Raw genomic sequence first — 27,204 nt, 5'->3', positions numbered from 1 at the left:
CCTCTTCTCTTAGACACCGAGTTCAGCCTAGGATGGCCCTCAGTATTAGAGATCCACATTCCTAAAGGCGCCACAGCTGTGCAGGCAGGGCTGAGAAAATGAAGTCTCTAGATGATTGTTCTGACAGGAGAGAAGTTGGGCAGGAGGAGTGGATGGAGGAAGGAAAGACCAATGAAACCAAGTTTTATATGGCTTGGTAGATGGCACAGTAATAAAAAATGACAGAAGGAAACTATTCATCTCCCATATTTATTCGATTTTCCTATTCTAGGAAAGGAAGAACCTAGTGGAGAAGGAAATTAAACCCAAGTTAGGGAAGAAAAACTTCTGACTATGCCCCCCTAAAAGTTGATTTCTGGGTTACTGAGAAAACTGGCAAATATTTTTGTGGTTATTTCACAATAGTCTTGGAGAGATGGGAAGAGTAGAAACTAGCTAGACACCAAGTCACCAAAATGAGGAGGGAAATGGCAATTCAAAGTCAGGCTCCTAGATGGAGTCAAATTCCTAGATCCAGTCTCCAAACAGCTTCCAGAGGAGCATACCCACAACTTGACTCAAGAATGAGAAGTTGGGATCCAACATGGCGGCCGCCTGGGCCTCCAGGCCCGCTTCTGCGGAGGCCGTGGCCACCCGTCTGCTGTGGCTCCTGACCGTCACCACGAGACCTTAGGCGATTCCCACCGCCGGGGACAAGGAGACATTTAAGTGCGAGGACCTCAAAGTGGGACAATATATTTGTAAAGATCCCCAAATAAATGATGCTACACAAGAACCAGTTAACTGTACAAACTACACAGCTCATGCCCAATGTTTTCCAGCACCCAACATAACCTGTAAGGATTTCAGTAGCAACGAAACACATTTTACTGGAAATGAAATTGGTTTTTACAAGCCTATATCATGCCGAAATGTAAATGGTTATTCATACAAAGTAGCAGTTGCATTGTCTCTTTTCCTTGGATGGTTGGGAGCAGATGGATTTTATCTTGGATACCCTGCCTTGGATTTATTAAAGTTTTGCACTGTAGGATTTTGTGGAATTGGGAGCCTAATTGATTTTATTCTTATTTCAATGCAGATTGTTGGACCTTCAGATGGAACTAGTTACATTATAGATTACTATGGAACCAGACTTACAAGACTGAGTATCACTAATGAAACATTTAGAAAAACACAGTTATATCCATAGATACTTTAATAAACAGAGTGGAGTCTCCTTGATTTTAACAGAGAATACCCAGTATGTGGATTTCCAGATATTCCTTTTTCTTCGTCACACACCACTGGATGGGTTCCATCTGATCATTTTTTTTCATGTCATCATTTTTGATCTAGTTAAATGTATATTCTCTGGGCACTAGCAGCTCACACCTGTAATCCTAACTACTTAGGAGGCTGAGATCTGGAGGACTGTGATTCAAGAACAGCTTGGGCAGACAAATCCTCAAAACTCAATCTCCAGTTAACAAGCAAAAAAACCACACTGGAGGCATGGCTCAAGTGGTAGAATGCTAGCTAGCTAAGTGAGCACAAGGCCCTGAGTTCAAACCTTGGTACCACCAAAAAAGAAGTGTATTATTCTCGGATTTATTTAATAATTGTATATAAGCTGTATAATAGTCTTTCTGAGGCTTCTATCTCTATGAGACAGATAGCTCTTTATTCTAATATTGTTTAATGTCTCTTATAAAGGCAAGTTGCCACTTGTCATTTTTTCTTATGAAAAATAAAGGTATAACTTATTCACAAAAAAAAGAAAGAGAAGTTGGCCACCAAATGGTACCCCAAGTGCAACCAACAGTCCTCAGCTATGCCATGTGCCTGTGGTTTTGTATTTTCTAGAATCAAACTGTTAAATGAAAAACACACAGAGAAGTCACTACCATCTACAGAAAACAAGCATGAGGCCAAGAGGAGGTGAACAGAGAGAGTTAGTAGCTAGAAGATAAATTCCACAACAAATGTTCAGAAATAGCAGGACACAGGTGGCTTATGGCTATAATCCTAACCACTCAAGAGGTCTCACCCTCTGAGGATAGAAGGTTGAAGCCAACAATGGCAGGAAAGTCCGTCAGACACTTATCTCCAGTTAACCATCAAAAAGGCAGAAGTAGAGCTGTGGCTCAAGTGGTAACACAAAAGTTCAGCAACAGCACCCAAGCCCTAGTTCAAGCCCCAGGACCAGCACAAAAAAATAAAGTTAGAGAACAGAAAGAGGTCTTGAAGTAACAGCCATTCAAATGAAAGCAGAGGAGGAGAAAAAACTACAACAACTTTTTTTAAAATACCAGAAAGAAAAAGAAACAGGAAATTGATGTCAATATTATAGTATGATGAAAAGGCTCTGGTATTTATTTCTTGACAGAAATAAATAGAAAAGTTGTCCATTGAATACTTGTTTTCTGATAATTTGCTGGCGAAATCTGTTGAAACTTTCTTCACGTTTGTAACAACAAATCTTCAAATCATTAATGGACTCTCAGGAGCACTTGATTGTTTTGATTTGCTTTATTTCATTTCATCTCATTCTCTATCACTTAGGCTGTGCAACACTTTGGAAAACTTGCACTATTCTGGGATTTCCTTCTTACAGGGAAGCCTTGTCACTGTGTTATGTTGGGATATAAGGAAGGGTTATTTATCAAAAAGAAAAAAGGAAATGCTGCATGAATATTAAGGATAAAAAAGGAAAAGGGGGCTGGGAAGGTGGCTTAGTGGTAGAGCGCTTGCCTTGCATGAATGAGCCCTGAGTTTGATTCCTCATCACCATGTAATCAGAAAAAGCCAGAAGTGGCTCTTTGGCTCAAGTGGTAGGGCACTAGCCATGAGCTGAAGAGCTGAGGGACAGCGCCCAGGCCCAGAGTTCAAGTCCCACGACTGACCAAAATAAAAAAAGGAAAAGGATAGAAATAGAAGTATGAAAATTTGAGATTAAAATGCTTAATAGTTTTCAGATTTGCTACAAGAGATGCTATTTTTTAAATGTTATCAGAAAGAGTGACTTGAAAAATAATGTATATGCACAGGTATATTTCAGATTTTCAGCACTAATAGACTGCATATATATATACACTTCATTTGTTTTTAATAAATTTATCATTGATATTTTATTGAACTGAGGGAATTAAAAATACAAACTGTAAATTTTATCTTTTGTTGATTTTTTTCTTGGCCATTATTTTTATGGCTTAAATTTTCTAACAATTTACATTGTTTGAAATTTTGGATTCTTTATGAAGGAAAATTTTTAAGAAGATCAACACCTTGCTTCCTTGAATGAAATTTTGTGTTTGGTTGTTTTACAAAAGCTTTTCTGCTTTGTATATGCCAATATTGGGGCTTGAACTCTAGGCCTGGGCACTGTCCTTAGCTTTTTCACTCAAGGCTAGCATTCTACTACCTAAGTCACACCTTCACTTCCATCTTCTTTTTTTTTTTTGGTCCAGTCATGGTGCCTGAACTCTGGGCCTGGGCGCTGTCCCTCAGCTCTTCAGCTCAAGGCTTGCGCTCTACCACTTGAGCCACAGCGCCACTTCTGGCTTTTTTCTTTTTGCTTTTGTGATGCTGAGGAATCGAACCCAGGGCCTCATGCATGCAAGGCAAGCGCTCTACCACTGAGCCACCTTCCCAGCCCCACTTCCATCTTTTTAATGGTTAATTGGAGATAAGAGTCTCACAGACTTTCTTGCCCAGGCTGGCTTCAAACCACAATCCTCAGATCTTATCCTCTTGAATAGTTAAGATTACAGGCATCAGCCACCAGTGCCTGGCTAGCTTTTCTGTTTTCAAGAAAGTGCCTACTGACCTAAACATTAAATATATTGCCCAACATTTCTCAGATGCTTTTAAGCAGTAATGTTTGATCTAAATGGATGTTCACTTATTCATCCTGATCATTGTTTAAACTACTACTTAGCCTTACTCTTGTTGAAAAAATGAATCTTAACATTAAAACTAAGTAAAAAAAAAAAACAAAAAAAAAAAGAACATCTAAGTAGCATGTAATACCAACCAACAAAAGAAGAAGAGAGGAAGTGGCGCTGTGGCTCAAGTGGTAGAGCGCTAGCCTTGAGCTGAAGAGCTGAGGGACAGCGCCCAGGCCCAGAGTTCAAGTACCATGACTGACAAAAAAAGAGAGAGAGAGAGAGAGAGCAAGAGAGAGAGAGAGTCTCTAGGAAACCACAAATCAATTCACCAAGAACAGAAGATTTTATACATCTCTGTTTCTGATAGGGTTGCTAACAGCGTATGTACAGTGATTTAACTTGAGTTCACTGTTGTGTTCTTCAAAGCCTTGAATTCCTGGGCTCCAGGTGAAGCCCCTTTGGTGTCCTGACCCCTACCCTTTCAGGATGCGGGAAAGGAAAATGCCAGCTCTCCCAACATGTGCTGTCTCTCAGACTCCTCAATCTCAAACTTCCTGTGCTTTCTAGGTGGGCATTGGAGTATACAGGTTGCAATCAATCGCAACCAATTGTGTAAATTCTCCTCCAGCGCCCGACTTTGAAATGAGGAACAAGTATTTGCTTTATGTTTTCTTCTTAGATGTAGGACAGACAGGGCTTCCATGCTAGCATCCTATTACTGCATTTTTTTTTTCTTTCTTGTCACTTCGGATTTGTTCAATACACTATAAGTTCACTCAAGACAGAGACCATCTATTATTCGGGGTGTACTACAAGCCCCTCTAGCATTGAAACTAGAGGAATGTAAGTTCTCAATAAGTATGGAAAGGTTTTTCTTTGTAAACAAGAAAAGAAAAGCAAGCCCTAAAGAGCTCATGGGCAGTTGTTTCTGAAAGATCCCACTAAATGTGAACAAAGAACTCTTCATTTTCTCTGCAGAAATCCAGTAGCTCATGAAGCACGAAGCGCCTGGAGCAGCCTAGAGAGGCGGCTGGGGCAGGAGCAGCTGGCCCGCCCAGGAATGACGTCAGGGTCGGGTCCTCCACCAGCTTCATCCTGGTGGGTTTTCCGGGACTACAGGAATCCCGGGCCCGCCTGGTGCTACCCTTCCTCAGCCTCTACCTGGTGGTCCTGTCCACCAACGCCCTGGTCATCCACCACGGTGGCAGCCCAGCCTGCACCAGCCCGTGTACCTGCTCATCGCGCTGCTCCTGGCCGTCAACATCTGCGCCGCCGCCGCCGCCGCCACCGTGGTGCCCGCCATGCTCTCCAGCTTCTCCACGCACTTGCACCGCATCTCCCCGCCTCGCCACCTGCTCCGGATGTTCTACGTCTACTTCCTCATCGTCTTGGAGGTCATCCTCCTGGTCAGGGCCTTGGATCGCTACGTGGCCAGCTGCAGCCCTCTCCGCTCCCCGGAGGTAGTCGCGGTCCCGGCGCTGTTGGTCGCCCTGGTCGGGGTGGCGGCCTCCGGGCGCACAGGCTCTGTGGCCCGGGTGGCGGTGGCGCTGGCTTCCCGGGTGCGCTTCTGCCGCTGCTCCAGTATCATCCATCACTTGGCCCCTGAGCGCACCGCCCTGAGGAAGCTGGCCTGTGGCGACGTCTGGCTCCACAAGCGGGTGGGCCAAGCCATGCGCGTCTTCAACAGAGTCCTGGACTTGGTGCTGCTCGGGGCCTCCTGCTCCCGCCTCATCCACGCTGCCTTCCGCATCTCGTCCTCGGGCCGGGCGCGCTCCAAGGCCCTCCAGACCCGCGGCTCCCACCTGCTGGTCCTCTTCACCATCTATTCCTCCACCGTGTCCTCGTCCATGGCCGACCGCCTGGCCCGCGCGGCCTCCCAGGCCCTGCACGACCTGCTCGGCGCCTTCTACCTGCTGCTCCCGTGCCTGCTCAACCCCGCCAGGACCAAGGCGATCAGGCCGCACCTCGCCGCTCTGTTCCGCAGGAACCAGCAGAAGGTCTCGGCTGAGAAACCCCAGGCCCTGCCCTCGCACGAGCTTCCTTGTTGATTCTCTGGGGTCCTGAAAGCACCGCTCCCTGTCCAGCGTTTGGCCTGGGCTCTCTACCTTCAGTGTTGAGAGTCTTCTATCCATTTTCTGAAAGACAGCAGCTCGGCCCTTGTTCTATAATAATCCTCTGCAAAGCAAGCTTCTGTCTCCGGCTTTCTGTCTCTAAGCCTTCTACCCTTCCCTCTGCTTCCTTCGTTCATTCACTTGTTTAGCCATCACCTATTTATTATACAGATAGGATTGCAAAGGCAGAGAAAAACCACTCTCTTCTGGAAGGCTCCAGTCTAGCAAGCTATAGAAATGTTATCTTCCATAATAGCTCTGAGTAGAAACTTCTTTTGGGAACATGGGGAAGTGAACAGGCACTAAAACTAGGAATAGCTCAGTTCTATTTGATGAATAAGATGTTCTCTGGGAGAGGAAGGAAAAGGAGGGGAGGGGAGAGGAGAGGAAGAGATGGAGACACCTAAACCTCATTTAAACGAAGTTGCTTGGGGAAAGATACACAGGTGTGCATGAACATGGCGGACAGGGACACTCACTAGCAGGTCAGACCATAGACTAGAGAGATCACAGAGCTGTGAAAAGGAAAGGGGGCATGGATGAGTCCTGAGAGGACAGAGGATGAAAGGCCTTTTCCGACATGCTTAAGAACTTGATTTCACTCCAGGCAATACTACTCATTTAAGAATTCAGGGCAGGGAAGGTGGCTCAGTGGTAGAGCGCTTGCCTTGCATGCATGAGGCCCTGGGTTCGATTCCTCAACACCACATAAGCAGAAAAAGCCAGAGGTGGCGCTGTGGCTCAAGTGGTAGAGCGCTAGCCTTGAACTGAAGAGCTGAGGGACAGCGCCCAGGCCCAGAGTTCAGGCAAAAAAAAAAATTCAAAGCACAGAAGTGGCAAGATCACAAGGTGTTTTAGTGATCACTCTACTGTCATGCTAGTATGCTGATTGGAGGAGACACAAGCCTAGGAACTGTGACACCAGTACAGACCAAACAGCACTGGCCTGAACCTAACTAGGGACTGAAAGTAGACAGGTGAAAGATGAATCTGAAGACTGACATTGTATGGAGTGGTCAGGGGCAGGAAGGAAACAAGGTGAATGGCTAAACAGGGCAATAGAGAGGGCTGGAGTAATTGGCCATGTTAACTCCTCAGATGGGTCAAGGAGAATGGGGACGAAGTCCTTTGACTTTATTATTTTTTTAATCAGTTGTGGGGCCTGAACTCTGTGCCTGGGTGCTTTCCCTCAGCTCTTCAGCTCAAGGCTAGAGCTCAAGGCTTGAGCTACAGTGCCACTTCTGGTTTTCTGGTGGTTTAATGGAGATAAGAGTCTCACAGCCCAGGCGCCCGGCCAGTCCTTTGACTTTAATGGACAAGTTGCTGATGCTCACTTTAGCCAAGGAAGTTTCTTTGAGGAGCCCTAAAGACACCATACTGAGCATCACCTGGCTTTTGCCTTCAATGGGCATAATGTTTAGAGGATAGAGCTGGGAATATGACTCAGTAGTAGAGCACATGTTTAGCTTGCTCAGTATTCTGGGTTTAATCCCAAGTTTCCCTCCACCCCCTGTCACCACCACCAAATAAGTAAATTAATAAGTTTAGAGCATGAATAGCATACAATTTCTTTTTTTATTTTTTAAAATTGTTAGTATAAAGGTGATGTACAGAGAGCGGTTACTGGTTTATGTCAGGTAAAGAGCACATTTCTGTTTGGACAATGTCACCCCTCCCCTTACTGTTTATCCGTCCTGCCCGGTCCCTACCCACATTATATAGCTTCCTGAAAACCTAGGATTACAGGCCTTAACCATGAGCACCTGGGTATTTTTTAAGGCATGCTATCAGTAATTTTTTCTGTTGTCTTATTGTGTACCTGGTGCTTTTACTAATGTATTATGTACCCTTTTAAAAGACAGCAGTATGCTATAGCATACAATTTCAATGCAGTGAAATGGTAGGACTGAAATAAAAACCATCATGATTCTAGATGGATCCAATGGAGAGAAGTGTTTGGAAGTAAGTAGGAAGAAACAGAGGGAAGGAAAAGCAAGGAGGATGTGGGTAAACTGAAAAATAAAAATTTAGGCTTCAATTTCATTCCTGCCTCAGCCACTTACGGATTGGGAGACTATGGAGCAACCTTGGAATTCTTCTGAATTGCAGTCTTCTCTTCTGTAAAATATTACCTGCTTCATGGGAAGATGAGGAGCCCAGAGAAAAGAAAGCCCAGGATGAGCCATTCGGTGAAGTACTATGTGTGAAAAGCAAGAAAGCTAAGTCCTACAAGAAGAAAGGATCCTTCTCTTATTGGAAGGGGTGAGGGGGAGCCAGGCACCAGTGACCCCTGCCTGTACTTCTGGCTACGTAGAAGGCTGAGATCTGAGGATCAAGGTTTAATGCCAACTTGGGCAAACAAATGCAAGAGACTCTATCTCCAATTAACCAGCAAAAAGCCTGAAATGGAGGGGTGGCTCAAATGGTAAACCACCATCCTTGGTCCAAGTCAGGCAGGAGCACAAAGCCCTGAGTTCAAGGCCCAGTACCAGCACACACACACACACACACACACACACACACACACGCATGCATGCATGCATGTACGCACACACATTTGCACAGAGAGAGAGGAAGGAAGGAAGGAAGGAAGCAAGGAAGCAAGGAAGGAAGGAAAGATGTGAGAAGAGCACAGAACTGCACAGCTGTGCTGTTTGTCCAGAGACACATAGCAGCCAAGGCATAGCCTTTATCCAGTTGTGAGCGTGCAAAGTATTGGGGTAAGTGACACTCAGGTTGTAAGAGGGGCAGAGGAGGTGATTGTGAAATATAAAAGTAGGTGTGAAGGACAGACTAGGATGGCTGGAAAGACACACTAAAATATAAGGATATTTCTAGGTAGAATATTTCTAGGTGATGATCATGTTCACTTTGGCCTGGACTACATAAAGACTATGTCACTTGCATTGAAGGAAGCAAGTAACCATTACACAAAGATGTTGAAAAGACAAACTGTGCCATCTTTCATTGTGCATGTGAACATGAATACACACACACACACACACATGCACACATATCAGGCCAAAATTTGATGTTCCAATTGCTTTTAAAAAATGGCAGAGTATTTGCATGCAACCTGTACCCATTTTCCCACATATGTTAAATCATATCTAGATTGCTTGTGATGCCTAACACAACGAATCATAGTTTTATTGTATTACTGTATTATTTGGTGAACCTTAGCAAAAAAAAAAGGCCGGGAATAGGGTGTACACATGTCATCTTAGCTGTTCAAGAGACAAAGATCAGGAAAATTAAGAGTTTGCGGCCAGTTTGGGCAAAATGTTAGTGAGACTATATTCAACAAAATAAGTTGGGTGTAAAAGTATAAGCCTATATAAGGCTATGTTGGAAGCCTTGGGTAGAAGATCACAATTGCCCAGGCTAGACCTGGGCAAAATGATAGACCATCTCTGAAAAAAAAACTAAAGGCTAAGGTCATGGCTTAATTGGTAGAACATCTGTTTAGCAACACCTATGACCTCCAGAGAGCGAGACAATCCATCAAGGCACAGTGAAAGGTGCACAAAAGTTTATTTACACTATTTACACCAGAAAGGGTCCTGAGCCTACCTTGTCCTGGGCTAGATACCCAGAACCAAGAGCAGCCTCAACCACCAAACCTCCAAGCCTCCAGTGGTCAGCCCTGACCTCCTGACCTTTATTAGTTGGTCTGCAAACCTCCAACTCCAAACCTCCAAAGGGGAAGGCTTTTCCCTTTCTTCCCTTCCTCCGCCTCTGCAGGCCTCTCTGCTCCCCACAGGCCTGCCCTGCCCTGCCCTGCTCGGCTCAGGTAGGCACCCCTCCGCAGGCCCCTCGTTGCTCCCCCTTCCTCCCTCAGGACTCACGGTCGTTCCCCTACTCTCCCCCTCTCAGGACTCCGGGCCTCCTCTGGCCTCCTCCTCCGGACTCCCCTATCCTACCTCTGGCCGCGCGCCTGCGCGCATGCGGCTTATCTACACCCAGATAGGCTGCGCCCCTCCCCCACGAATGGTTTCAAACCGCCATTCATGCTCCTCCCCCACGCTGCCCCCTGTCCAATCCCCATAGGCAGCTCGCCAGGTGGGGCTCGACACCCCACCCCCTGCAGTAGCACACCCCGCCCCCTTTCGGCGGCGTGGCACGCCCCTCCGGCGGCAGGCCCCGTGGGGCTGGGACGTCAGCCTCTCTAGGCCCGGCTCTGTCCGGTGGGCGGGTCTGTGGAGCGGTGAGGCTCGCCTCCTGATGCCCCGCCCCCTCCAGCAGGCCGGACCGTGGGGCCAGGCTGACGATTGGGCCCCGCTGATAATGGGGCCCCACGAGGTATTACACAAGCATGAAGCCCTGAGCTCAAACGGAAGGAAGGAAGGGAGGAAGGGAGGGAGGGAGGGAGGGAGGGATAGTTTAAAACTTTTTGGCCTTGGGACTTGCAATTACTAGACAGGTGCTTTACCATTTGAGCCATGCCCCAGCCCTTTTGTTACTGTTTTTGTTTTGTTGTTATTTTGGTAAGTCGTGAACTCAGGGCCTGGGCACTATAGGTTTTTGGTCAAAGCTAATGCTCTACCATTTTGAGCCACAGAGCCACCACCCCAGCCCTTTTGGCTGTTATTTTTCAAATAGGTTATTGTGTCTATGCCCAGGACAGCCTGAACCATGATCCTCTTATTTACATTTCCTGTGTAGCTGAGGTAACAGGCATGTGCCACTCCACTCAACGATTGTTTGTGAAGAGATCTCATAAGCATTTTTGTCTGGACTGGCCTTGAACTGCAGTCCTTCCTATTTCCCCTTCTTGAGTATCTAGGATTATAAGCATGAATCACTACCTACCTTGTTGAAAAGAAAATTTATGAATATAAATGCTATGTATTTATATATTCATTGTTTAAAACTTTTATTTAGAAGTGCACAAAAAGTACTAACAATTTTATAAAGGAAAGGAAAGAACATGATATAAATTTGACTACATTAAAATTAAGAACTTGGGCTGGGAAGGTGGCTCAGTGGTAGAGCACTTGTCTTGCATGCTTGAGGCCCTGGGTTCGATTCCTCAGCACCACATAAGAAAAAAGCTGGAAGTGGCGCTGTGGCTCAAGTGGTATAGCGCTAGCCTTGAGCTGAAGAGCTGAGGGACAGTGGCCCAGGCCCAGAGTTCAGGCCCCACGACCAGACCCCCCCCCCCGAAAAAAAAAAAAACAATAAAATTAAGAACTTTTGTTAATAAAAGGCAGTGCCACCACTTTTACATAGTTGGTTTTATGCACTAAGCTGCACAAAGGCATCTGACAAGAGTAACTAGAAGCAATTGGAAGATGAAATGCGATCCACACTATACTTTTCAGACCTTCAAAGAGATTGATTTGTAATTTGTACAAAGATGCCCTATGTACTAGACAGGATTTGACCAAAAAATACCACAAACCTGGGCTGGGAAGATGGCTCAGTGGTAAAGCGCTTGCCTTGCATGCCTGAGGCCCTGGGTTTGATTCCTCAGCACCACATAAGCAAAATGAAAAAAAAAAGCCGGAAGTGGCGCTGTGGCTCAAGTGGGAGAGCGCTAGCCTTGAGCTGAAGAGCTGAGGGACAGCGCCCAGGCCCAGAGTTCAGGCCCCACGACTGGACCCAAAAAAAAAAAAAAAAAAATACCACAAACCTGGGTGTGGTGTTCTATGCCTATAATTCTAACCTCCAGGAGGCTAAGCCAGGATGATCAAGAGCTAGAAGCCAGCCTGGGCTATATAGCAAGATCCTATCCTATCTTAAAAAAAAAAAAAAAAAAGTCATAAAAGTGCAAAGCCAAGGGTTGAGGATATATAACTCAGTAGTGTGTCATAGATCTACCTAGCCTGCCCTGGGTTCCATCTCCAGCACTGAAACAAAACAGAAAAAAAAAAAAAGGAGGGGAGTTAAAAAAGCAAGCTATAAATTTGGGGGAGATAGTTTCAATAAATTTAACTAATGAAGACCTACTATGCAGAATATATTACGAGCAACTATAACCCAATAAGAGAAAAATAGACAATAGCAAAATAGGCAAAAGACTTAGCATCTCAAAAAATAAGTATGTGTAAAGTTATCTCATACCTCTCACATACAAATATCCAGGTTGTCCACTGCACACTCACCATATCTGTCATGCAGACATAATAGACAGATATATAATTTAAATATTATGTATTATATATTACATATATATCAATTCTCCTAAAGATGGCAATGATACTCTCATAGATTATCGATGATACTATAAATTATTACAACCACTTTGGATGATTTATCTTTATCTAGTAAAACTGAAAATATGCATGTCTCACAAATCTCAGACACATAAGCATCAAAAAAAGACACATACAAGAATACTCACAATGCCCTTGTTATGGGGTTTGTTATTGTTTTGGGTTTGGTTTTTTTATTTTTCCATGCTAGTACCAAGGCTTGACCTCATGGCCCTTGAACTTGTACCCTTGCTTGGCATTTTTGTTCACAATTGATGCTTTACCACTTAAGCCATACCTCTATCCTTGATTGTTGATGGTTAATTGGAGATGGAATCTCATGGACTTTTCTGTCTGGGTTGGCTTTAAACCTAGATCCTCACATCTTAGCCATGAAGTAGGTAAGATGATAGTAATGAGCCACCGGCGCCTGCCTATGACATTGTTCCTAACTGTAAAAAGCAACAAATAACAAATATCCTTCAGCAAAAAATAGATAGGTAGAGATAGATAGATAGATAGACAGATAGACAGACAGACAGACAGACATATTAAGTAGTCTGAGATGAGAAAAGGAGAAAGGGTTAAAGCATAGAAAAGGGTAGATGGGCATAATCAATGCATAATATATTTACACATGGGAATATGACAGGAAGGTTCCCCTTCTTTCATCCTTTAAGTCCCTGGGCATGACTGACTCTCCTCTGGGAATTTTCTTCTGCTCCTCCTTGGGGCGACAGGAATAGTTATCTAACCCTCCCCAGCCTCACAGATCCGCCTTAGAGCTGGGCACTGACCTCGGGCTTTCCCTCTTCAGAAGCAGAACAAAAGCTCCAGCAGACTGCAACCCAGTCAGAAGCTGCCACGGTGAGAAGAAAGATCTATGTAGGTATTTGGAGGGAAGTAAACCTGAGATTGGAACCAATTCTACCACTGGCAAACTTAGGTTCATATCCAGTCCTATCCCTTAATACATATGCTATTTAAAGGATATAATTTAACCTCTCTAAACCTTGGTGACCTCATCTACAAACTGGGATAATAAGTAGAATCGTTTTCTCAGTTACCCTGAGACATTAAACCCATGGAAAACACCTGGAACATGTCTGGCCTGTAATAAGTACTCAGGACATCCTAACTCTCAATGATGCTGCTGAGATGAAGAATTCTTGTAAGCTTGGCCAGTGCTGTATTTATTGGGGATCTGGAGAGCTGTAGAGAAAACGGTCTGAGAAGACCTAGAGTTGAGGTGTGGCTCTCCCTTCTAAGCGAGACTAAGCATATCACTGGAAATCACTGATCCCCAATAGAGTTAGCTAGCCATTCATTCAGTCACCCTCCAAGTTGCTCTAAAGGGCATATTAGGTTTAGTAAAATCACTTTGTAGAATTGTTCATTCCTTCAACACAGCATGGTTTTGTTGTTGCTGTTGTTGTGATACTGGGGATTGAACTCAGGGCCTCAAGCTTGCAAAGCCACCCTTCCAGCCTCTTTTTGTATTAGTTATTTCTGAAATGACCAATGGAGTTTCAATTCCATATATTGCTTTATAACCAAGGTACCCTCATTTGGGCTGCAATCTTCCTACTTAGGTTTTCCCGTGTTGCTAGGAATGGCAAGAGGGTGCCACTGCACCTAGCCATTAGTTAAGATAGAGTCTCAGAAACTTCTTCCCTAAGGCTGGCCTCAACCCATGATCCCCTTGATCTTTATCTTCAAAATAGCTTGGATGACAGGTTTGAGACACTGTACCTGGCTAACATAGTACTCTTTGAGACTCCCCACTCTTCAATAGGCTGTATGCTGGCACTAGGGCAGAGATGAGTCCCACTTTCAATCTGGCGGGGAGATCAGGAAGCCAGTAATTATAGCATGGTAAAGACATTCCAGAGCTTGGCTTTAAAAATGGGAAGAGGGGCTGGGAAGGTGGCTCAGTGGTAGAGCGCTTGTCTTGCATGCCTGAGGCCCTGGGTTCCATTCCTCAGCACCACATAAACAAAAAGAAAAAAGCTGTAAGTGGTGGTGTGGCTCAAGTGGTAGAGCGCTAGCCTTGAGCTGAAGAGCTGAGGGACAGCCCCCAGGCCCAGAGTTCAGGCCCCACGACCAGACCCCCCCCAAAAAAAAAAATGGGAAGAAAGATTGGGATCTCAAAGGCTATATAAAGTTAAGACAGCGTGTACTTTCTCCAACAACAGAGACGTGAACTTTTTCATAAACTGAAGGGAAAGAAGCGAGATATGGGAGATGTTCTGAAGGCAGAGAGAGAAAAGACTTCTCCTCTGGAGCTGAAGGAAGAAAGAGGAAGAGAGTAGCGCAACAGCTTATGAGGACAAGAGGTCACTGAAGTTCTTTTCTGGGGCTTTGACTTTGGCAAGGAGGAGACAGGCTTCTTCCCACAGGAATCCTCATTTCAGTTCTCCTGTCTGTCCCACTGTTCTACTGCTCAGAACAGTAATCCTTTTAGGGTAATTTAGCCGCCTTCAACTCCCTCCTGTACTCGTCACTAAGTTTTATTGATACCATGAAGCCTCCAGAGCAATCAAATCTCTTCAAGCGCTGGTGTGCACCAAATGCTGGTTTCCAGCACTGTTGGCTACTGGGTCTCCCTCTGCTTCCCTTCTTTTCTTTCTTTACACGATCCTCTCTTTGTGTGTGTACCAGTCCTGTTTGAACTCTGGGCTTAATCAACTGTCTCTGAGCTTTTTTACTCAAACCTGGCATTCTACCACTTGAGCACAGCTCCCATTCCCCAGCTTCCCTTATTTTAGTCACATACACTGATCTGTTTATTCTGCCTATGGTCGTGGGGCTTGAACTCAGGGCCTGGGAGCTGTCCCTGAGCTTTTTTGCTCAAGGCTGGTGCTTTTACTACGTGATTCACAGCTCTCCTTGAAGCATTTTGGGTGACTAATTTTTGATAGAGTCTCACCAACTTTCCTGCAGAGGCTGGCTTCAAATGGTAATTCTCAGATCTCAGCCTCCAGTCCTAACTGGACTACAGGGCAAGCCACCAGCACCCCCACATATTTCTTCACTCATTTACACACCATCTCTCACATCACTCTGCTTCCATTTTCACTTTCCTCCTGGAAGGTCTTCCACAAACTCCACCATAAGAGTCGTTTTTACCACCTTCCCACAAGGGCTGACTGACCCTTGTCCAACCTCAACAAAAATACATCTCCCAAAATCTATGTTCTGCTTTCTAAATCAAGACTCTAAAGATTTCCAGAAATACATCCCAAGGGGCCTTTGGGATTCCAGGTCCTCTTCCTCTTGAGTTCTCCTTGTAGTGTGAATATCAGATCCACGTGTCCCTTTTTCCTGAGTCTTCAGAGGATGGCTATGGTAACACAAACAGTGATTTTCATAGATCCAAACCTAGTGAAAAGGAAGAAAAATATATCCAAATTATTCCACCATCTATAAAGTATCTCTAATCTTCAGTGTAGCTAATATTAATACAGGTAAAGGGACAGCTGCCTAGTGTACCTGACATTTCAGACTTACAGTCCTACAACCCAGCAAATCTTAGGAAAAGCAGAACAAATTGTCATCCTGAAATTGCTAAAAGAATAGACTTTGGTGTGAGTCCCTGGGTTCAAATCCAACTCTGCCATTTACTAGCCATAAAACCTTCAACTGGACTGAACCTTTACTTTGTCTCAGTTTCCTCTTGGATAAATGAGAATTTTTTAAAGCTAGTATACAAAGGCATCTCAGATGTTTCCAGGTGGATACTCAATGTCCAATAAGCATTAGCTGTGTATTTGTATATCAGCCATCTCATCAAACTGTGCTTCTTATGCATCTGGGTAAGATAGGACTGCATTGCTGAATCTTCTATCTTTCAATTTCTACTCCCTTCGTTACGCAAAAAGTTTAGTTCTAAACATCCAATTACACGTGTGGCCTGCTCCATCTTCTTCCTACTCCCCATCCACCAACTCACAAGCAATGCTCCAACAAACCCTATGTCTGAACTTGAAGCTCTGGTGAGCACTCCAGAGGCATATCCTCCCAGAACTCACCTTGAGAGAGGAAAGCAAGGTCATCACCAAGGATACTGAAGATGAGGCCCGACAGGAGAACAAGGCCATTTGAGTGGGGCTTAAGAAAGGATCAGGCTCTAGAACAGGTTCCTTTTGGTCCAGAAAGACCAACTTCCTCGGCAGCTTTCCTCTAGCTTAGTTAGCTTCAGCGTGCCTGAGCACACAGTGAGCCCATCATTCCTAGTGGGTTCCTCTCTCCCAAGCAATGCATCTGTCCTTCTCATGCTCTTTGAATCAAAGCTCTCCATAGTTTCTCTTCTGAATAAAGCATTTTTCTTCAACTTTTCTTCTGTTACCTTCAGCCATCATTATTTTACGCCCCCTTCATATAACATATTGACATGTTCTCCTTACCTTTTACTTAGCAATCCAATGCCTGTAAGATGTTATAAATAAACAAGGGTCTTGAGTTTACATGAGCTCCTAGAGGACAAGGAAATCTGTGTAGCTTCCACAATACCTCACATTGTACTGTCTGCTCCAAAGTAATAAACAGGCAGGCAGGCAGATTTTCATAAAATTCTCAGGCCCCTAAAATAACTATTTCCTTCTAACTGCCTCTGATCCCCATTCCTGGTGCCAGCCCAGGACTGAACCTAATGGGTGAGGATGGAAATATCAGCACTGTCAACATCTCCTATATCAACTTCTTCCTGGTGGGTTTCCCTGGACTGCAACAGTGGCGGGCCCTCTTGGTCCTGCCTCTCACCTTCCTCTATGTGACCATCATTACTGCCAATGCTGTGGTCATCTACACCGTGGTGGCTCAGCGGAGTCTGCACCAGCCCATGTATGTACTCATTGCTCTGCTCCTGGCTGTGAACATTTGTGCTGCCACAGCAGTGATGCCTAAAATGTTAGAAGGCTTTGTACATTATGCGAATCCCATTTCGCTGCCTGGCTGCCTGGCCCAGATGTTCTTTATCTACTTCACCCTTCTTCTGGATTACAATCTCCTGCTAGCCATGGCCCTTGACCGCTACGTGGCCATCTGCCACCCACTCCGTTACTCTGACCTGATGACTTCCCGCCTGCTGGGCTCACTGGCCATTTTTGCCCTGACACGGAGCCTGGGAGTGGCAGCACCCTTGGTGATACTAACTGCACGAGCTCGATTCTGCCACACAGCTGTGATTCGACACTTTACCTGTGAGTACATCGCACTGCTGAGCATAGCTTGTGGAGACCTCACCTTCAACAACCAATTGGGACTGGCTATGCGGCTGATCACTGTGACCTTCGATCTGGTCCTGCTGGGAACTTCCTATACTCGGATTATCTATGCGGCCTTCCGAATCTCCTCTGGAGGAGCCCGCTCCAAGGCCCTGCACACCTGTGGCTCCCACTTATTGGTCATCCTTACCATCTACCTCTCTGGTCTTTCCACTTCCATTGTCTTTCGAGTAGCCAAGACTGTGTCGCAGGATGTTCAGAATCTACTCAGCGCCATCTATTTGCTGCTGCCCGGAACCCTGAATCCTCTCATCTATGGGGTGAGGACTAGGGAGATCCGGCAACATGTAGGAAAGATGCTCTGTGGAAAGGAACCACCCCAGGAGATGGGAAAAATACCACAGACGTTACAGAACCCAAGAGTAGAGAGGAAGTTGCCAGGGTAAAGAGGGCTGTAACCTCCAGTAACAAGAACGAAACAAGCAGTACTGAGACAGGCTGCCATTTCCTGACATTATAGGCTCAGCAGCAGGGCCACTGTTGGTCAACGATGGTTTGTTAAATTATTAGAATGTTTTGTCTTTACCCCAATAATAAAACTGCTTGTACCTACTTATCCTTATTTTTCTCTGTCCTCTGATTCTTGGGAAAGCCCAAATTAATGTGAATGCATGTAGCTTTATTAGTATGCACACAGAACAGATCAGATTACAACCTGTCTGAACTTTTAGTGTCAAGCAAACAGTTTAAGCCCTTACCTAGGGCTGTCTCTCCCAAATTTAGCCTAAGACTTAGACATGAAGTTCAGTGTGGCCAAATATGCCTGTCAGCCTTGAGTTTTCTATTCTAATTCAAGAACTGAATTAGGCAAAGGCCCTGCTTGAGATTGCAAATCTGACATAGACACACGGGTCAGGCTGACCTTAGGGTGGCCCATTTCGTTCACACAAACAGGCTAGTTTATTCCCAGGGCCCCCGTCTGACAGATACTCCAACAAGATCTTCTAGGCTGTAATCTAGCCCAAAGATCAGAACAGACCTTCCCCTGAAGCCCAATATGAGCCAAACACCCGTCAGAACTCTGAGGCCTCTGGGCTGACCTCAGGCATACACACAAGGCATACACACAAGGCATACACTGGCTCCCACCTGACCCAAAGACCAGACAAGGTCCTAGTCTGAGATCCAGACCTGAGTCTGACTCCAATTCACATGTATCAGTACATTCTTCCTCTGGTAGCTAACATGATCTACCCTTGTCAGAATAGTGTATAGTCTCAACTACTCAAGAGACTGAGGCAGGAAGATCTCCTGAGTCAAGTTCAGGGTAGCCTGGATAATACATGAGACCCTGTGTCAAAACTTAAAAAAATAATTTAAATTCCTTGCTGAAGACTTCTATAAGCCAGGTGCCAGTGGCTCACACGTGTAATCCTAGCTACTCGGGAGACAGATCTGAGGATCTCGGTTCAAAGCCAGTCCGGGCAGCAAAGTCCTTGAGACTCTTATCTCCCATAAACCACCAGTAAACTGGAAGCAGCACTGTGGCTCAAGTAGTAGAGTGCTAGCCTTGAGCTTAAGAGCTCAGAGACAACACTCAGGCCCAGAGTTCAAGCCACACAACCGATCAAAAAAAAAACCAAACCTTCTCTGACATCTCTAGAAGGGAGCTATGTTGCCCTACATTGCATAAAACCATGGATTCTTCTCTTTCTCTGTCAAATGACCAGAGTGAATTCGTGAGGCCATAGAGATTAGGGAGAGAGATAAGTGTAGTAGGAGCAGGGGCCATACCATTTGAGCCATTTCTTCATATGTCTTCAGTGCCCGCTTGAGTCAGATCTTGTACATAACACTTCCGTTAGAGGATGGGGTGCTGCCCCATGTGTCCAAATGAAAACACATGAAGCTAATGAAACCCTATGCTGTTGGAATTACCATTCAATGGACAATAACTCATTGTCATGCTCCAACATCCCTTTTCTGCAAAATCCTGAGCACTCAGTACCTGAAGTACTTGAATACTTCAAGTCAACGGTGTCACTAATCTTTGCCATCCTCCCAGAAAGACATTACAGATGTTGGCTGACCATTTTCCTAGTGACCTTCCACTTGGCACTTGGCTTTTCCTGTTATAACAGCCCTTGCTCCAGAAGCAGGAATGATTGTGGGGATTCTGCCTGTTGCTGAGCATGTCTTTTATAATTATGCATTATAGGACTGAAGAAATAAACACAGGATAGTTTCTGGAATCCACAAAATCCACTTAGATGGACCTGAGCAAAGACTCCATTATCACCTGACCTACCTAAGCTTCTACTCTGTAGACCACAGTGACACTTGGGGTTTCCCATGTCAGTTCAGTGCCTGTGTCCAGGAATCCCTAAAAGATTTGTTTCCTTTTCCCCAATATAGCCACTCTGGTAAAAAGACTACAGGTCCCTATCGTTCCCACAGGGAAAGATTAAATATATGCATATTTGGTGGTGTAAAGTAACTAGATCGTATAATGTAAAACAAAAGGGTGAATTAAAACAAAAGATGACACCAATTTCATGGAAGTCTGTTTGATGAAACCTAAATACGAAGTTCTATTAAAAAAAAAAAACATTCAACAGATCCCTATATTTATCTCAAATGAAGAAAGAGGATGATATTATCCAAGCAGCATTATACTCATTACCTTACTTACAGAATTGGAACTCCTTTATACAACTTCTTAATAATATTTAAAAAGAAAAACAAAGGAATTCACTATGTAGCCAGGCACTGTTGGTTCACACTTGTAAGCCTAACTGCTTAGGAGGCTAAGACCCAAGAATCATAGTTCAAAGCCAGCTTGGGCAGGAAAGTCGATGAGATTCTCATCTCCACTTAGCCACCAAAATAGCCAGAAGGTAGAGCTGTGATTCAAGTGACAGAATTGTAGCCTTGAGCACAAAAACTCAGGACAGTGCCCAGGTTGAGTTCAAGCCCTAGTACTGGCTCACGTGCACACACACAATCACTATGTGGCAGATATATATATTTCTAAAGTTTCAAGCTTCATTTTTCTTTTCAAATTTTAAAATATTTGACAAAATCTTGTATATTCAATGTGCACGACTTATGTATACACTGTGTAATGATGTCAATCAAATCCATTTAAAATGACCATCATCTCCATGTTATACACTAGACCCCCAAGCTCATTAATCTTATCATTGAAAGTTTGTAACTATTGGCCAGCATGATTTTTTAAATATCAAATAGAGCTATCTAGTTAATATTCTATTTTTGCAATCTTCATTAAAAAAAATGAAAAAAAAAGTTTTTCCCCCAGAATTTTATCAAGAATTGCCTACCATTTTGCAACATCCCATTAGGGTCTCTTATAGTATATTACCAAGTTTGTTGGTTTTGTTCCCCCAGCTTGTTCTCATAACTTTGTGCCCACGCCCAATTGGTCTCCTCCTTTTTCCTTAGTAAGTCTTCTTTTTCTTTTATATTTAGATTCCACCTGATAGAAAGTGTGACGTTTGTCCTTCTGAGTCTGGCTTGTTTTGCTTAACAAGATAATCTCCAGTTATACTCATTTTCATACAAATGACATTTTCATTCTTCCTTATGGCTAAATAAAACTCCATTGTGTACAACACATTTTTTTAATCCATTCTTCTGTAACGGGTACTTAGCCTTATTCTAGTAAACACAGGTGTACAGGTATTTTGTGGGTAGATACCCCCAAATTGGTATAAATGGGTCAGATGGTAGTTCCACTTTTTTAACTTTTTTTTTTTTTTTCTCCCCAGTTGTGGGGCCTGTACTTTGGTCCTGGGCTCTGTCCCTCAGCTCTTCAACTCAAGGCTAGTGCTCTACCACTTGAGCCATAGCGCCACTTCTGGTTTTTTTCTGCTGAGGAATTGAACCCAGGACCTCATGCATGCAAGGCAAGCACTCTACCACTGAGCCACCTTCCAAGCCCTTTAAAGTCTTGAACCTTTACACAATTATAGTGGCTGGATTAATTTATATTCCCACTAACAAAAGTTGTCTTATAAACTCAAAAAGCTAAAGGAAAACACAAGTACAGAAAAACAACAAAATCAGTCTATCAACAAAAATAAACATATCAACAAAGGTAAAAATAAAAAAAATCAAATTCTAGAACTGCAAAGCATAATAACAAAAAATTCTTGAGAGGGCCTTAACAGCAGGAAGAAGTATGAACAAACTTGAAGATAGGGCAACAGAAATTATTATGTAATAGGAAACAGAAAGGAAAAAGAAAATTGAACAGAGACTAGAGACCCAAGGGCCATCAAGGCCAATCATCAATAGCGACATTACATTATGAGAGCTCCGTAACAGGGAAAGAAGCAAAAGCTTTATCTGAAGAAATAATAGCCCCAAATGTCCCAATTTTCCAATTTAATAAAAAAAAAAATGTAGTTATAGATCTAGGAAGCCTAAGGAGGAAAAAAAATCCAAAACAAAAAACATCTCAAATAACCATGTCAAGAAACATTAGAAGGGCTGGGAAGGTGGCTCAGTGGTAGAATGCTTGCCTTGCATGCATGAGGCCCTGGATTCGATTCCTCAGCACCACATAAGCAGAAAAAGCTGGAAGTGGCACTTTGGCTCAAGTGGTAGGGCGCTCGCTAGCCTTGAGCAGAAGAGCTGAGGGACAGTGCTCAGGCCCAGGCCCCATGACCAACAACAACAACAAAAAGAAACATTAGAATAAAATGGTCAAAGCCATGAGCATGACTAGTATAGAAATTATGAAAAACAGGTGTTAGTGAAGATGTAGAGAACCTGGAGCCTTTGAAGATCACTGGTAGAAAAATAACTTTTTTTGCGGGGGGGAGGGTCTGTTATGGGGCTTGAACTCTGGGCCTGAGCACTGTCCCTCAGCTCTTCAGCTCAAGGCTAGCATTCTACCACTTGAGCCACAGTGCCACTTTGTTTTCTGGTGGTTTATTAGAGGTAAGAATTTCCCAGCTTTTCCTGCCTGGGCTGGAACCATCATCCTCAGATTTCAGCCTCCTAGGATTACAGGCATGAGCCACCAGCACCCAGCTCACTGGTGGAAATATAAAACAGTGCAGCTGATATGGAAAAGTTAGGTAATTCCTCAAAGTTAAACACGGAATGGTCATATATTCCTACACCTTTTTTCAATGTACATAACCCAAACAATTGAATGTAGGAATTCATTCAATACATTGTATACCAATGTTATTCTCAGATCTTACCCTCTTGTGTGGCTAGGATTTTAGGCATTGAGCCACCAGCACCCAGCTTAGTTGTAATGTTTTGATGAGTTCAATCTTTCCTATTTGGAAAGATTGAAAAATTACAGATATGGAAAGTGCTGATGGCCATACAAGACTGTGAATGTACTAAATGCCACTGAATTGTACATTTAAAAATGGGCCAAACAGTAAATTTGATGTTACAGAAATTTTACTACAGGGGTAGAGTGGAGGAAAAGGACATACTGCAGCATCTATATAGTCTAATAGTATCTCAAAAAATCTCATTTAATTCTCAAAGTTTTTTTCAAATATGACCTATGTATGAAAATAAGTAACAAAAATTATCATCACACAATCATTTAGAAATGTTTGTCTTTATTTCAGAATGACCTATAGAACTTGACTCCTTATCCACAGTTCTCGTGGGTTATCAGTGAGTTTTGAGTCCAGGAAACCAGTAGAAGCAACAAAACTCAAATCAGTGTCCTTACCCAAACTGAAATCATCAGAAAAGGAATGCTAGAAGGGTTGATGAAACCTTACCAAATCACTTCCTAGTTCCACGATGACTTCTTTTGCAACCCTAAAACTCCACTTTGATTCCCAAAATATTTTGGTGTTTTTTACTTTTAAAAAATCATTATCTTCACACTATGTAGAAACTACTTTAAATCAATTGCTCCTTTTGTTGCAGTGAAGTCCAGCAAAGCCTTACCATTTCAAGCAAACCCACTATGTCTATCTACACTCAATCAAGTTGGTCTGCTCTGGATGATGTGCTGATCTCTTTTCAGCCTTTCCTCAGGACCCACACATCAGACACTCATCTCTGTTCTCCAAAGAACACACCATGGCTGCTGTGTTCCTCTCCTTCTCCTCTTCTTCTTTCAATGTCTTTTCTTTATCTCTCAGCTTTTCTTTATTTATGGTGAATTGGATTGGGTTAGCTGCAGGTCTTGTCCTTAAATAATACATCCCAGTCTTTAAACCCTGTAAGGAAGTAAATAAAACTACTAGGAAAAATTTTGCGAGAACACTAGACATTCAAGGTCAATGTTTAAAAGACATTCCCTTACATGCTAAAACATCAACTTAATTTAACAATATTCTCATAAACCAGGTCAAACTCTTTACTAAATTTGAAATTCTAGGGTGACATTGGTCAAGATGCACTGTACTCGGGCTAGGAATGTGGCTTAGTGGTAGAGTGCTTGCCTAGCATGCATGAAGCCCTGGGTCTGATTCTTTAGTACCACATAAACAGAAAAAGCTGGAAGTAGCACTATGGCTCAAGTGGTAGAGTGCTAATCTTGAGCAAAAGAAGCTCAAGATAATACCCAGGCTCTGAGTTCAAGAATCAGTACTGGAAAAAAAAAAAAAAAGATACACTGTACTCATAATCTGACATACAGAATTGAAACCTCTTTATACAATTATTTAAAAAAAAATTTTTAAGATGCATTAAACCTATAAGCTGATATGTTGAATTAAAACTCTTTTGCACAACTACTTAATGATTATAAATATTATTTTTAAAATTGCAATTCTATCTTCTCTAGGTGGTACTCTCACATATTTTTATTCAGTTGTATTTGCTTTTATTATGAGACTTCTGGTTTGCCAAAGACAACACATCTGCCTTAAATTCTACTTATTTTCAGAGACAAAGTAAGTGTCTGTGTAACAGACTATAAATACTTTAGGATAAGGATCATCTTCTGTTCTGTATCCTAGTGCTGGTATACTGTAGCAGCTCAAGAAAAGTATGTTACATAAGAAAACAAATTTATGATTGTACATAAAAATCTATCACATTGCCAGGCATTGGTGGCTCATATCTGTCATCCTAGTTACTCAGGAGGCTGAGATCTGAGGATGGTGGTTTGAAACCAGTCCAGGCAGAAAAGTCCATGAGGTTCTTATTTCCAATTAATCAGCAAAAGCCAAAAGTAAAGCCATGGCTCAAGTAGTAGAGCATTAGTCTTGAGCAAAAAACTCAAGGACAACACTCAGGCCCTGAGTTCAAGCTCCAGGACCAGTACAAAAAAAAAAAATCCATCATATTGCCAAGGAATAAGAACAGAATTCAGATTCATAGAACTTTACAGTTGGCTTTTACACTGTGGGGAAAAAATGGATAATTCTGAATACGGGTTGACATAGACAAAGTATTCATTTAGGAATGGCAGCAGTGAACAAGATGGTTTGAAACAATACACTAAAACAAAAATATCAGCTAAGAATAATGGCAATGGAAGAGGTGAGAAGACATTCAAGAAACATACAAAGAGGGCTGGAAAGGTAGCTCAGAGGTAGAGCGTTTTCGTATGCATGAGGCCCTGGATTTGATTCCTCAGCACCACATAAGCAGAAAAAAAAAGCCAAAATGGTGCTGTGGCTCAAGTGGTAGAGCGCTAGCCTTGAGGTGAAAAGCTGAGGGATAGCACCCAGGCCTAGAGTTCAGGCCCATGACTGGACCCCCCCCCCCGCCCCAAAAAAAGAAACATACAAAGAATAACCAATATAATTTAGTAAAGAATTGCAGGGACAATAAAGGGGATGGAAAGGATCTTAAGTAGCAACTCCAAGTTTTCAAACCTAGGATGAAATAATTTCAAGACAAGCAAAAATCCAAAAGCAAGAGCTGTTATGGTATATAAACCATGGATTGGTTTTAATACATTTGGATTTGAAATAAAAGAATTTCTAGATGGTAATATTTAATAGGTAGCTAGGATAAAAAACTGTTCCTGGGCTAGTGGACTGGCTCATGAGACTTTGAAGTCAAACTCCACTACTAAAAAAGAAAACAAGCCGGCCATTGGTGGCTCACACCTGTAATCCTAGCTATTTGAGAGGCTGAGATCTGAGGATCATGATTCAAAGCCAGCCCGGGCAGGGAAGTCCATAAGACTCTTAGCTCCAATAAACTACCAGAAAACTGGAAGTGGCGCAGTGGCTCAAGTGGTAGAGTGCGAGCCTTGAGCTGAAGAGCTGAAGGAGAGCGCATAGGCCTAGAATTAAAGCCCCACAACCAAAAAAAAAAAAAAGAAAGAAAGAAAGGGAAAGAAAGAAAGAGAGAAAGAAAGAAAACACCAAAAAAAAATCCCATCCCATGCCAATAATTAAGTTATTTTAAACTTCCTCTACCAACCTGCTTCCAGCCGTAGAAGTGCATACTAGTGAGTTTGCCATAGTTAGGTTCCGCAATATGGATGTTCAAAGACTGACTTTGATCAATGAAGGCACCTCTCTCGGCCGCCATCTTAAGAACAGTTTTCTGAGAGATTTCCCACACAGTCTTATAAAGTTGTTTCAAATCATCAGGAATTTCTGGTATGCTCTGAAAAAGGAAAAACAAATCTCTATTCTGCCCTAGTAAAGAAACCAGTATGACTAACAGAATAAGAATGAAAGGGTCTAGTCTTCCTACCAGATTTAACCTTACAATTCATTCAGTACATGATGATCCTTGTCAAGTTTTTCCAGACTGCTTATGCCTACCGCTTGTTTAGAAAGTCAACCCCCTAACCAATCATGCATCCAAAGATTTCAGTATCCATCTCTATTTGATATATAACCAAAATGCTCATTATTCTAGAGATACTTAGGAAGGAACATTCAGAGAAAAATAGTAATAAGTGATGTAATTCACAGAGACATAATCAAAATAAGCAATGAGACAAGTAAGCTACAAACCCACAAACTCCATTTGGAATCTAAATAAGTCAGGTTTCTTAGGTCTATAGTTAATCTGCTTTAAAATGACAAACTAATGGTAGTTTCTGCCATCAAAAATTAAAATGTTTGGCTGGGAAGGTGGCCCAGTGGTAGAGTGCTTGCCTCACATGCATGAGGCCCTGGGTTCGATTCCTTAGTACCACATAAGCAGAAAAAGCTGGAAGTGGCGCTGTGGCTCAAGTGGTACAGTGCTAGCCTTAAACTGAAGAGCTTAGGACAGCGCCCAGGCCCAGAGTTCAGGCCCCATGACCAACCAAAAATAAATAAATAAATAAAATGTTTAAGACTTTTTGTGTTGCTAAGCAGACCAACATTTAGATTTCTATCTACAATTAAATGCTTCTTGATTCTCAACTGAAAATACTTTGTTATTAAAAAAACCTCTCTGTGCTGGACACTGGTGGCTCACGCCTGTAATCCAAGCTAATAAGGAGGCTGAGATCTGAGGATCACTGTTCAAAGCCAGCCCCGCCAGGAAAGTCTGCGAGACTCTTATCTCCAATTAACCACTAGAAAACTGGAAGTGGTGCTGTGGCTCAAGCGGTAGAGGGCTAGCCTTGAGCTGAAGAGCTGAGGTATAGCACCCAAGCCCAGAGTTCACGCCCCAGGACCAACAAAACAAAACAAAAACAACTCTGTGACTGTCTTCTGATATATCAATCTTCAAAGTATCAAGCTTTTTAAGGTTAATGCTAATTTTAGACTTTAAAAAAAATCAGTGTTCCCCAAGTTTTCAAGCATTTTGGAACTGCAAAAAGAATCTTTAACCCATCTCTCCCACACATTCTTATTTTACTAGCAGGAAATGAGCCCTAAACTAC

At 43.2% G+C, this 27,204-nt stretch overlaps 3 protein-coding genes and 1 pseudogene across 4 annotated transcripts in view; 3 read left to right on the top strand and 1 right to left on the bottom strand.

Moving 5' to 3' along the window:
* The first annotated feature begins 583 nt into the window (after window positions 1-583).
* On the top strand, window positions 584-1,394 carry LOC122115776 (annotated as a pseudogene). The gene has a single exon (XR_006148841.1). The product of XR_006148841.1 is annotated as a TM2 domain-containing protein 1-like (transcript).
* Window positions 1,395-2,058: 664 nt separating this feature from the next.
* On the top strand, window positions 2,059-5,917 carry LOC122113737 (olfactory receptor 52K1-like). The gene is given in 4 exon segments (XM_042686818.1): window positions 2,059-2,073; window positions 4,437-4,522; window positions 4,958-5,064; window positions 5,067-5,917. Coding segments are annotated over 4 exon segments (1,059 nt in total).
* Window positions 5,918-16,828: 10,911 nt separating this feature from the next.
* On the top strand, window positions 16,829-17,848 carry LOC122113727 (olfactory receptor 52Z1-like). Its single transcript, XM_042686806.1, has one exon. The coding sequence runs from the start codon at window positions 16,829-16,831 to the stop codon at window positions 17,846-17,848; it is 1,020 nt and encodes a 339-aa protein (XP_042542740.1).
* A 5,152-nt stretch (window positions 17,849-23,000) lies between these two features.
* The window catches only part of Rrm1 (ribonucleotide reductase catalytic subunit M1), a 43,446-nt gene continuing 39,242 nt past the window's right edge, over window positions 23,001-27,204 (bottom strand). The window contains exons 18-19 of the mRNA XM_042688407.1: window positions 25,797-25,985; window positions 23,001-23,632 (exon numbers count right to left, since the gene is read on the bottom strand). Of these exons, the coding sequence (XP_042544341.1) occupies window positions 23,444-23,632; window positions 25,797-25,985 (378 nt within the window). The 3' untranslated portion in view covers window positions 23,001-23,443. The remainder of the gene's footprint in view (window positions 23,633-25,796; window positions 25,986-27,204) is intronic.

This window comes from Dipodomys spectabilis, unplaced genomic scaffold (assembly GCF_019054845.1).
Source record: "Dipodomys spectabilis isolate Male_0828 unplaced genomic scaffold, ASM1905484v1 ptg000003l, whole genome shotgun sequence".
Classification (NCBI taxonomy): Eukaryota; Metazoa; Chordata; class Mammalia; order Rodentia; family Heteromyidae; genus Dipodomys; species Dipodomys spectabilis.
This window is presented reverse-complemented; position numbering and strand designations above follow the sequence as displayed.